The following is a 12,477-nucleotide window of genomic DNA, read 5'->3' on the forward strand; positions in this document are numbered from 1 at the left end:
ACATCGGTTCAGGACTAGCTAGCCTGTTCCGCCTGTTCTGTTTATTATATATATATATACCGGGCTCAATGGGTATTTCTTATAACATGGTAAAGTTATTAAATTCTATCATGTAGTTACAATTGCATTATTATCTATTCTTTCATTTTCATTATTCATTGCTATCATTATCCGCTCGTGGCATTTTGCTCCTTCGCATATTTTTCTTTTCTACAGGTTAGCAGGGATGATGGGAAAGTGTGAAGAGAGCTAAAATAAACAAGTTGGAAGCTTAGTGTGTAGTCTTAATAATATATGAAATAAATTATCAGGAATAAATCTTTTGTAAACTCGTTTGGATATTAATAAAATAAGCCCTTTTGTATCTGATTCTGTAATAGTGACACGTCAGCCCAGAACCGGGCTGGGGTGTTACAGTTATGGTATCAGAGCTTAGGCTCTTTCCTGTAGAAAACTTAAACATTAAAAATAATCACACCTGTGAGTTTATGGGTAGAAACTGGGGTAGGAAATAAAATCTTTCGTTTTGTCTTTATCGTCATTCTTACATTATCTTTCCTTCCAGATGCCTCCTCTAAGATCTGTTCGTCGGAAATCAGGTTCTTCTAAACGACGTAATTTTGATAAAGCCTTTCAGCGTGCTTTCGAAAGAATACTGCCTAATATTCTACAGACCGTTGACCAACACGTATATAACACGATTCCTCCACCACCTCCAACTCCACCCCATATATCACCTCCTTCATCTCCCCATGTTACTCCTCCTACATCTCCACCAAGAAGCAACAAAGTGGAAAACACTGATACAAAACCGTCTGAAGGGATTCATATTTGGAATGAGAGATTCCAAAAGCAAAAACCAAGATCATTCAGCAATGCAGCTAAGCTAGTGGATGCTAGCAACTGGATAGCACATGTGGAAAAGATATTTGAAGTCCTCGATGTAGATGATATATTTAAGACAAGGCTGGCATCATATAAGTTGGAAGATGACGCTCGTATATGGTGGGAAGGAGTTAAACTTGCTAACGGAGGAAATGGGTTTGCTGCTACTCTTCCTTGGGCCGATTTTCGCACCATATTCTTCAAGCAATATTTTTCTGAGGTAGAGAAAAACGAGTATACTAGAGAATATGCATCTATCGAGCAGCGGGATAATGAACCATGGTCAGAATTCATGGCTAGATTCTGTAGACTGGCTAGTTTTCTCGGGGCGGCTGCTGGAACCCCAGAAGTACAAGCAGAAAAGATGAAGTGGGCAGTCTGTGAAAAGAACAGAAGATGGATAATAACGCAAAAGTTTAATAACATTACTGAGGTTGCAGATGCTGTTAAAACATTGGAAATAGAAAATAAGCAAAGATGGGCTAAATCCGAGGAGAACCGCAAGAGAAACCGTGAGGACAACCGCATCATAACTACTGGGCAGTCATCCAATCAAAACCACTACAATGGAGATCGAAGAAACCAATTCACGCGTAACCATAACAACCAAAATAATCAATGGCAACCAAGAAACCAAACTTTCAATCATGCTCAACAACCCCAACCCTATATGGCCCCGGGTAGGACTCCATCTGTCAACCGTCAATCTAACAACAAGAACCAAAACCAAATCCCTGTATGCAATATATGCGGTAAACGTCATCAAGGCGTATGTCGTCGGGCATTGGGAGCTTGCTTTAGATGTGGAGCGACTGATCACATGATTAAACAATGTCCGAAGCCTGACCCTAAAGGAACTAATGCTGGGAATACTGCTCGACCCACTGCTGGAGGGCGAGTGTTTGCTTTGAATACTACAGAGACTTCAAATGCACAAGGTACTGTCTTTGGCACTCTTCGTTTGGGCTTACATGATGTTGAAGTTTTATTTGATACTGGAGCAACTCATTCTATAGTCTCACTATCAGTTATTAAACATCTCACGGCAACACCTACGCTATTAGAGAACACTCTTACTCTTACAACACCTATGGGTTATCCTGTCGTGATTTCCCATGTCTATAAAGACTGTCCTATACAAGTTAAATCCCTTATACGTAAAGCAGATCTATTCCCCATGAAAATGGAGGATTTTGATATAATATTAGGAATAGATTGGTTATCAAAACACAACGTCACTATCGAATGTCGAACTCGGCGTGTAATTTTTGGAGACCCTCAATCTCCTGAACTCGTCTTTCAGGGGACTCAACCACGAAAAGTCCTCAAGATTATCTCTGCCCTCAAAGCCCAGAAATTCCTATCGCACGGTTGTACAGGGTTTTTGGCATCTGTTAAATCTCTCTCATCTGAAGAACCAACCATAGATAGCCATCCGGTTGTCTGTGAGTACCCAGATGTATTTCCAAAAGAATTACCGGGAATTCCACCAGATCGTGAAGTGGAGTTCACCATTGACCTTATTCCTGGAGCTGAACCAATTTCAAAAGCACCATATCGTATGGCTCCCCTAGAATTAAAGGAACTCAAGGAACAATTGCAAGAGTTGCTAAATCTAGGATTCATTCGACCAAGTGTCTCACCCTGGGGCGCACCTGTCTTATTTGTGAAAAAGAAAGACGGGACTATGCGTTTATGCGTAGATTATCGAGAACTAAACAAAATCACAATCCGAAATCGTTATCCTTTACCTCGAATCGATGATCTTTTTGACCAACTTCAAGGTGCCAAATTATTCTCAAAAATCGATCTCAGATCTGGTTATCACCAACTCAAAATCAAGGATACAGACGTTCCTAAAACTGCTTTTCGAACTCGATACGGCCATTATGAATTCCTAGTTATGCCATTCGGGCTGACTAATGCTCCAGCCGTATTCATGGACCTAATGAATCGTGTCTTTCATAAATTCCTTGATAAATTCGTCATAGTTTTTATCGACGACATTCTAGTGTACTCTAAGAATAAAGAAGAACACGAGACACATCTACGTGCTGTTTTGGAAACGCTCAGGCAAAAGAGGCTATACGCAAAGTTCTCCAAATGCGAATTCTGGTTAAGTCAAGTTGCCTTTTTAGGTCACGTGATATCTGCAGATGGTATAATGATGGACCCTGCAAAAATCGAAGCTATTACAAAATGGCCTAGACCTACCTCGGTTACCGAGATTCGAAGCTTTTTAGGTCTAGCAGGCTATTATCGACGCTTTGTTGAAGGGTTTTCTATCATTGCCTTACCTCTTACGCAACTTCTACGAAAAGGGGTAAAGTATACATGGAACGACGATCGAGAAAAGAGTTTTCAAGAGTTAAAGAAAAGACTTGTGTCTGCTCCTATACTCACTCTTCCAACAGGCTCTGGCGGCTACCAAGTTTATAGTGATGCCTCGAAGAAGGGTCTTGGATGTGTTCTCATGCAACATGGAAAAGTTATTGCCTACGCTTCACGACAGCTCAAGCCATATGAAGTTAACTATCCAACACATGATCTTGAGTTAGCAGCGGTAGTTTTCGCTCTTAAGATCTGGAGACATTACTTATATGGAGAAAAGTGTGACATTTTCACCGACCATAAAAGTCTCAAGTATATTTTTACTCAGAAGGAGATTAATATGAGACAGAGAAGATGGTTGGAACTTCTAAAAGACTATGATGTCCACATTCAATATCACCCCGGCAAGGCGAATGTCGTGGCAGATGCATTGAGTAGAAAAAGTTCAGGAACAGTGGCATGCCTCACCATTCAGCCTGAGATTGTCAGGGATCTGGAGAAGATGGAGATTGACATTCAGATAAGGAAGTCTGATGGGTACTTGGGCAGAATGCAAATCGAGCCTGATCTTATCTCAAGAATCAAGGAAGCCCAGAAGCAAGATGGAGAACTGTGGGCAATCTCGCAAAATCTGGAGTTAGGCAAGCAGTCAGAATTTCGTATTGATGAACAAGGTGTTATTTGGTGTGGAAAGAGATTATGTGTTCCGTCTGACTCCACCCTTCGTGAATCATTATTATTAGAGGCTCATAGTTCGCCTTTCTCTATTCATCCGGGTTCAACCAAAATGTACCGTGACTTGAAGCAAAATTTTTGGTGGAATGGCATGAAAGAAGATGTTGCCCAGTTCGTGGCAAAATGCCTCACCTGCCAACAGGTGAAAATCGAACATCAAAGGGCTAGTGGTTTATTACAGCCTCTTAATATCCCTATCTGGAAGTGGGATGAAATTTCTATGGATTTTGTGATAGGCCTACCAAAGACCTTCAGAAAGAATGATGCTATATGGGTCGTGGTTGAAAGATTAACCAAGTCAGCCCATTTCCTATCTATCCAACAAGGTTACTCTATTAGTAAGTTATCCGAAATATTTCTTCAGGAAATTATTCGTTTACATGGCACACCATCATCCATTGTGTCAGACAGAGACCCAAGATTCACATCACGATTTTGGAAAGGTTTCCAAAAGGCTTGGGGTACACGTTTGAAGTTCAGTACTGCTTTTCACCCTCAGACAGATGGGCAAACTGAACGAACCATCCAAACGTTAGAAGATATGCTTAGAGCGTGCGCATTAGATTGGAGTGGAAATTGGGACGAATACTTGTGCCTTGTTGAATTTGCATACAACAATAGCTGGCAAGCAAGTATTGGTATGCCCCCATTCGAGTTGTTATATGGTCGTAAGTGTCGAGCTCCAATCTGTTGGGAAGAAGTTGGAGAAAAGATCATTGAAGGACCAGAAATAGTTCAGGTCACAAATGAAAAGGTCACTACCGCTCGAGAACGGTTGAAACAAGCTCAGAGCCGTCAGAAAAGTTATGCTGATCAACACCGACGAACCTTAGAATTCAAAATAGGAGAACACGTCTTTCTCAAAGTATCACCTAGTCGCGGTATTCGGAGGTTTGGGATTAAAGGGAAGTTAAGTCCTCGTTATATTGGTCCATTTGAAATCCTCGAAAGAATCGGTGAAGTTTCTTATCGTCTTGCTTTACCCCCACAACTTTCTCATGTCCATAACGTATTCCATGTATCCTTACTAAGGGGATACAATTATCACCCGATTCATGTTATCAATTATCCATTAGACATGATTCAAGAAGATCTAACGTATGAAGAAGAACCTGAGGCTATCCTTGATCGTCAGGAACGTGTGACAAGGCGAAAGACGATACCCTTCGTTAAAGTTCTATGGAAAAATCACTCTGAGCAAGAAGCGACGTGGGAAACCGAGGAGTCAATCCGCTCTCAATATCCAAACTTGTTTAACAGTTAGTATTCCATAACTCTCAACTAGCTGAATTCGTTGTTAGTTTTAATGTGAATGTGAAATATATGTTCTTACTATCCCTTGTTATTAGACCCCCCAAGTTAAGCTCGCATTAAATTTCGAGGACGAAATTTATTTTAAGGGGGGTATAACTGAAATACCCTGAAAATTTATAATAATAATAATAATTAAAAAAAAATTAATTATTACAATCCATCATCAAAAAGTTTAAGTTAAATATATATAAAGAAAATAAATATTACTGTTGAAATGTTAATATCAGAATGTTATATTATAATATATAATCATATTATTGTTATAGTTCATAAAAGTTGAAAAAGGTTTACGTAAAAGAGTAAAATTCGAAAATTTAAAATAGCTTATGTAAGTATAGTAAATAAAGTTATAATATTCTTTCCCTAGCTAGGTGAAGTAACTATATTAAATCATGAAGTTGGGTTGATACGTGGTGGCTTCCAATACTCAAGTAAATTTATCCTATAAAAATCTAACAGGTGTCATTCATATCTATTCTATTCTTGCTTATTAAGGAAAGGTGACTATATAAGACAAGCCATCGAAATCTTTCATCTTACACACCCTAACTACATACATATGTATATCTTCAGTAAACTCTAGATGAACCAGCTAGTTTATTTTTCGACCACAACGAACTGACCGGAAGCATGAAAACCAGACCCTTGTCCGTTATCTCTACTCCATAGCCATCTCCCTACCACCTTTCGACCACCAAACGGACGTTATAACTCAATCGATATTCTCCAGCGAACCCAAAAATAAACCAAACCAAAACACCAAAGAGATAACCATGTTATTTAACTTCACCCTGTGGCCTGTGAAAAATCTCTGATCGCGTATTTACATCGGAAACCTTCTTGTTTTCCGGCAAACCTTCGTTATTCCGACCATCTGTTCCTCTCAAATTTCAGGTATATATACATAAATCCATCAGTTTTATTTGTTATTCTTGTTATTCATATATAACTAATCAAAAGGAAAAATGAAAAGAAAAAAAAAAAAAAACCTGTACAAAGAAACCTGCATTTCCATTCTTTATGAAGAAGGTGAATTGAATATTTTATTATTGTTGTCATGGTAGTAGTTTAAGTCAACGTACAATTGTTCACACTCAAACTTTTATGTCATATGTATATGTAAATTATATTATTTTAATATATATGTGAGTAGTCATGCATTCAGAATACAAACTTGATTAAACTATTTTTTTTAAACATGGTATAATAGGCATTATGTCATTTTTATTATTATAAATTCAAAACGTTTTTCGAAAGATAAGATTTGGTAATCTTATCTTAGTAGTTATTAAATATATAAAACACGTTTATGTTAATAACCATTTTACTATGAATAAGTATATAACTGAAGAGTAATAATCCATACAACATGATTTAAAGATATGGTACTTTCTATAACCATATAATAGTAAATTAGATTTAACGAACTTATATATTATCAGTAAGCTTTATATTAGATAAATTTAACTTTGTAAACTTTATAACTAAAATTCATAATAAATAAGAAGAAAACTAATATCTAATAAGCTGTATCAAAAATTCTTTTATAACCATGACAAGTAAATCAATTTATTGTTAGATGTCAAGTTAAAATACTATTATCAATTTATTCATACGGTAATAAAGTTTTCGATTAAGAATTTAAATATTGGTCGTCGGAAATTACCGAATGAACTAAACCAAGTACCTATTATAATTCAACACATCTAAGGTACAATAATATTGTAGGCATCATATAGACGAAATCCTTTATCTCAGCACTTCACTTCTGATCATCACTTTGGAACCACTAAGGTGCGGATTCCTTCCTTTACTATCTGTATAGTATGGGTTTTTAAACTTTGTTCGTTAATCTTCATTTCAAGCTTCGTATTATGATTTAGTTTGTACCCGTTTGATTAATATCCATTACATTTACTTGTCTAATCCTTCCTGATTCTGACCACAACCTTGGAACCATATTACATGCGATATTATCTTTATTAAATTGTACTCATTATCGCATCCTACTGATAATATGTCTGACCTGTTATACTGGATTATGGAGAAATATAAAAATATTATATGTTTACCCTCTGTACTCTGATACCCGAGCACGCCCCTACTTGTGGGGGTGACCGCAAGCATGTCATTGCGGCATCAATGGCATGGCACCGACTGTGACGGTGAGCCTAAATCACAGCGTCTCGCCTGTTCTGAACTCTACGGAGTGCCGGCTATATATTTTTCGAGGCGTATGGATCGATCCTAGGATATTATTATTTCTGGTGGATGGTTTGTATGATGCCCATATGCCATCACACATCGGTTCAGGACTAGCTAGCCTGTTCCGCCTGTTCTGTTTATTATATATATATATACCGGGCTCAATGGGTATTTCTTATAACATGGTAAAGTTATTAAATTCTATCATGTAGTTACAATTGCATTATTATCTATTCTTTCATTTTCATTATTCATTGCTATCATTATCCGCTCGTGGCATTTTGCTCCTTCGCATATTTTTCTTTTCTACAGGTTAGCAGGGATGATGGGAAAGTGTGAAGAGAGCTAAAATAAACAAGTTGGAAGCTTAGTGTGTAGTCTTAATAATATATGAAATAAATTATCAGGAATAAATCTTTTGTAAACTCGTTTGGATATTAATAAAATAAGCCCTTTTGTATCTGATTCTGTAATAGTGACACGTCAGCCCAGAACCGGGCTGGGGTGTTACATTTTTATTATTCTATAACTATATATACATACTCATACATAAAGACACAAGGAAATACATTCAAATGCATACGTGTAACTAAGTATAATTAAATAAAAAATAAAGGTTTTGTTGGAAAATTGTCGGAAATTTCCGACCACTTTCCAACCAATTTCTTTTTTCGTTTTTCTTGGATTTTTTTGTCGGAATTTTGTCGGAACTCTCCTTCAAATTTCCGACAACCTTTTTCTTTGTCGGTAAACAGTTGGAAATTTGTTGCTAATATTTTATTTTTATTCTAGTCGGAAGTTTGTCGGTAAGTGGTCGGAATTTCCGACTAAATTTTTTTTGGTCGGAAATTTGGGTAGGAAATTCTCAGTTTTCTAGTAGTGGGAAGACCATTGGCATAACGTACAACCATCCTGGATAGCTCATCATACCCTTGATTCGGAGTCTCTCTCCCAAATGCATACCTGCTGAAGAGGCAAATTGCTTCCTCATGCGATAACAGGCTGACATCATGAATAAAGTGCACTTGGGGAATAAAGTTCACTTGGTGTGCCTTCAACACTTGCTTATCCCTTGTTGTAGTGATGATTCTACTTCCTGGCTTAAACCAAGTAGGTTTACCAGCTAACGCCTCAAGTTGCTCTGTATCATCCACGTCATCTAGAACAAGCAGAACCTTTCTACTACACAACATCCTTTTCATCAGACTTTTCCCATCATAAACACTTTCTACCTCGATGCTTTTATCATTTAACACACTTTGAAGTACCTTTTTTTGCAACTCTTTCAAACTAGAGCCTTTTGAACCTTCCCTGACATTCTCAACGAAACATTTAGCTTCAAACAAAATGGATATAGAATCAAAAACAGCTCTTGCCAAAGTCGTCTTACCACCACCTCCCATCCCCCAAATCCCTATCATACGAACATCATCGGAATCAATTTCTAATGATGAAACTACATCCTTTACCGGGGTCACCATGCCTACTAACTTGTCATCAATGATTGAATTAAAGAGATGTAGCTTTAGCGAAACCTCTTCAACAATTTGTTGAATGAAATTTGCTTCATGTCTGTGTGTTAAAGATGATTCATTTAGATGATTAGAGAAAAGAATCCTACATGAAACCTGAGATGACATTGATGTCCTTATTAAAGACAAATTAGAAGAAACAAAAGTGAAGGATGTACCCATTGAAAGTGTTCTTCAACTCCAACCCAGCCAGGCCAGCTGCTTCCTTCATAGCATTTCTCCACCTTCCAACATTATCATCATTTTCCTGTTGGGCAAAGTTCAAAACTTTCTTAGTATCAACACAAGTACAAGACATTAGAATCAGAAACTTCTACTATAAAACACAAAGAGTTCACTGAATAATACAAAATGCAGACATGTAATGATAAAGATGTTACCAGATCTACTGTGGATCCGTTCAACGAAGCAGAAGATTTGTTGCAGCAAGATTCTACAATAGAACAAAGACAGTCCAGAGGTAGAACAGAGCTCCAACTACCTCTTACATGTTTTGCAAAGGCTTCTCCAACTGCCCCACTTTGGTGGCGCACTTCAGTGGGTTCCACGTCAAAGAAAACGGGGTAGGCAGTATGCTCCGTCATCTTCTGGCACTCCATAATCTTGACTAGCTCGTCTAAGCACCATGATGAAGATGCATAGTTCTTGGAGAATACAATTATGTAAAATCTAGAGTCTTCGATGGATCTCATCAGCTGCTCACTGATCCTTTCCCCTTTCTTGATTGTTTCATCGTCTTTGTAAGTAATAATGCCTTTTTTGACAAGAGCATGATAGAGATGATCAACAAAGGTTTTGCGGACGTCTTCACCCCTGAAACTCAAAAAGACATCGTACTTGAACCTCTGTTGAATGGATGAAACTGAAGTAGAAGCCATTGAATGTATGCTTAAAGGATCGATTAAAACCAAATTTTCCTTAATCTGTGGTAATCTAAACGAACTGAAAAGAAATTAATAATCCAGTGCACTGAGCGTTTACCAAGATGACAATTGTTTGGAAAAACTATATGATGGGTTGGAGACAAAAGTTCTTAACTTATAATAAAAACTTAATGAATACGCGTAGTGACCATTAGCATTGCAGTGGTATTTTCTTGACTTTCTGGTGCTAATAGATGTATATTATATACCGTAAAAGTAGACAATTTATATATTGTTACGGATCAAATACAAACCACATTTCGTATAAACTGTAAGAACCATTTCAAAAGTGTCATTTGATATCCATTCAGTTATAGAGAAATGGTAAAATGATAATCTAAATAATATCAATTATCTTGAATTCCTTCTAATTATGCTAACAAGCAATTAATTCTTTATTTGGATATTTCTTCTGTTTGCAATGTGCTGATAAAGAAAAGTGCTGATATCATTTCGCATATGTGCTAAAATCAATTATCTTGATTAATTTTTATTTGCTAATATAATTCAAAAGTGCTACTTTTATGTATGTATTGTTTTAGTATTTGTCAATTTAGCTTTTTTTAAGTGCTATGATCTGTTTTTACGGTTTGTAGGATAAATGTGATTTGTACCAGAACCAACCCGGTTCCTTAATAATTGTTAATAAGGCTTTAATTAATTATTTTACTGAAGTTGATTTCGATTACAACAATTTGCCCACTTCTTTAGTGCGCTTAAAAAATAGTTACTGGTGGAAGGCATTGGGTTGGAGAATGGTCTGGATGAATTCACAGTAAATAAAGTAACAAAGTAAAACAACAATGTAGTGTTTTATTGAAAAGAAGTTACATAAAAAAAATACTGCGTGTCTGGCCAGATGGTAGGGGGTCTATCTGAATTATTTTAAAAACAATGATGGGCAGCTGGATATCTTTGTGGGCTCTTTGGGGTACAATAGTATAGATGGCGGTTGTGCAAGGCAGGTCCAAGATTTGAACATTTTGTATTTTATTTGTTTGTTGGGTTCTAGATTGTAATAGATACGGATTGGATGATGTTTTTAGTTGGGCTAAACAAGATATGCAGATATTTTGTTCTGAGATGGCCTGTGTTGGTCCATCGGAGATAAATTAATTGTTAGATTTTGACTTGGTTTTCTTTCCTTTTGGGCTAGTGTTTTCCTCGGGCTTATCCCAGGTTTCAAAATTTCAAAATCATAACATCAAATTTTCCACATAATAAACATTTATCTACTATAATAAAAGAAATCAACTGTTAGACACGTGTCATTCATTGAAGGTATCCTCAAATCTATACTTATTTTATATTAACTAAATAAATAATAAATTAATATCAAATTATATCATACTTTAATAAAATATTATCCTCATATCCAAATTGTTAATTTAATCTTTACTATATAATAAAAGAAACCACTTTGAAGACACTTGTTATCATATTAGAGCATCTCTTATAGATAATTATTATTTTAGTTTAATTTCTTCTAATTAAGTATAGTTAACCCTCCAACTAAATATTATTTAGTTTAATATCTTATGGATAATTATTATTTAGTTCAATCTTCTTCTCATTTATAATATTACTAGGTTAGAACCTGTAGGTCCCTTATGTCGGAGGATGACGAACCTCAAACCTTGTTATACTAACCCACTAGCGAGTGCGGAATCCAAGCTAGCAAGCAAACCGGGATTAAGCAAGTATAAACACAACACACACGGGTTCACCGATTAACACAACTTGTATTAATGCAAATGAAGGTTTCGGTTACAAGCACAATGTTTACAAACCTAACTTGTAAACTCTCAAAGTGTGTGTGTGAGTTTCGGACAGAATGCTCTCAAAGCTATCTCTCGGATGTGTGTGTTCTATCTGTCTATCTGTCTCTCTGCTGAACTCAACACAATGCATGGGTATATATACCCAAACACAGCAGGTCATGTCCGAAGGATCCGATAGATGGTCCGAAGGATCATCTATCGATGACAATATGTTCGAATGATCAGCAATCACCTCGAAGGATGATCCTTCGAGGTCTAACAATCGAAGCATATCTTTCGAGAACCTCGAAGGATCAACAGTATCCTTCGAGGAGCTATCCTTCGAGACAGACAACTACTTTCTAACTGTTTGACCAAGTCAAACCGGAGGATGGTTGACTTGGTCAACTTACAGACTTAGAACATCGTTTATATACAGACCGAATACAGACAAAGTACAGACACAAGTGCACCAACAAACTCCCCCTTGGCTGTAGCTTTGTCTTTATCTTCTAAAGTTGTAGACTCGTCTCGAACTTCGACGGTCTTTGGTCTTTGAGTTACCAAAACTCTGATGTCCTTTCAAGTCTTCATTGTCGGAGGATCTTCAAAGTCTTCACGTCTTGAAAGCAGAGAGTGTATCAACAAACTACCCGTATCATGTAGGAAGTGTGTTGACAAACTCCCCCTTAACATAAGCTCCCCCTTGAGCTGTGCCCGTGAAATACTTTAACTTTATGAAGTGAGATCCTGGTGGTGTTGATGATGGCCAGCGGCAACTCGATCATCTTC

The 12,477-nt window shown here is 37.0% G+C and overlaps 1 protein-coding gene across 1 annotated transcript; it reads right to left on the reverse strand.

Annotated features, from left to right (window-relative positions):
* Positions 1-7,932: 7,932 nt before the first annotated feature.
* LOC110924474 (TMV resistance protein N) lies at positions 7,933-9,960 on the reverse strand. The gene is made up of 3 exons (XM_022168477.2): positions 9,383-9,960; positions 9,161-9,249; positions 7,933-9,042 (listed from the first exon to the last, which is right to left on the reverse strand). The coding sequence occupies exons 1-3, from the start codon at positions 9,878-9,880 to the stop codon at positions 8,298-8,300; spliced, it is 1,332 nt and encodes a 443-aa protein (XP_022024169.1). The 5' UTR covers positions 9,881-9,960; the 3' UTR covers positions 7,933-8,297.
* Positions 9,961-12,477: the final 2,517 nt, after the last annotated feature.

The sequence above is a fragment of the Helianthus annuus genome, chromosome 9 (assembly GCF_002127325.2).
Source record: "Helianthus annuus cultivar XRQ/B chromosome 9, HanXRQr2.0-SUNRISE, whole genome shotgun sequence".
Classification (NCBI taxonomy): domain Eukaryota; kingdom Viridiplantae; phylum Streptophyta; class Magnoliopsida; order Asterales; family Asteraceae; genus Helianthus; species Helianthus annuus.

Coding starts and splice junctions, on each gene's coding strand:
- LOC110924474 (XM_022168477.2), bottom strand. CDS start 9,880: ATGGCTTCTACTTCAGTTTCATCCATTCAACAGAGGTTCAAGTACGAT. Junction 9,250..9,382: donor ACGGATCCACAGTAGATCTG/GTAACATCTTTA, acceptor TTTGCCCAACAG/GAAAATGATGATAATGTTGG. Junction 9,043..9,160: donor TTGAAGAACACTTTCAATGG/GTACATCCTTCA, acceptor TTTAACACACAG/ACATGAAGCAAATTTCATTC.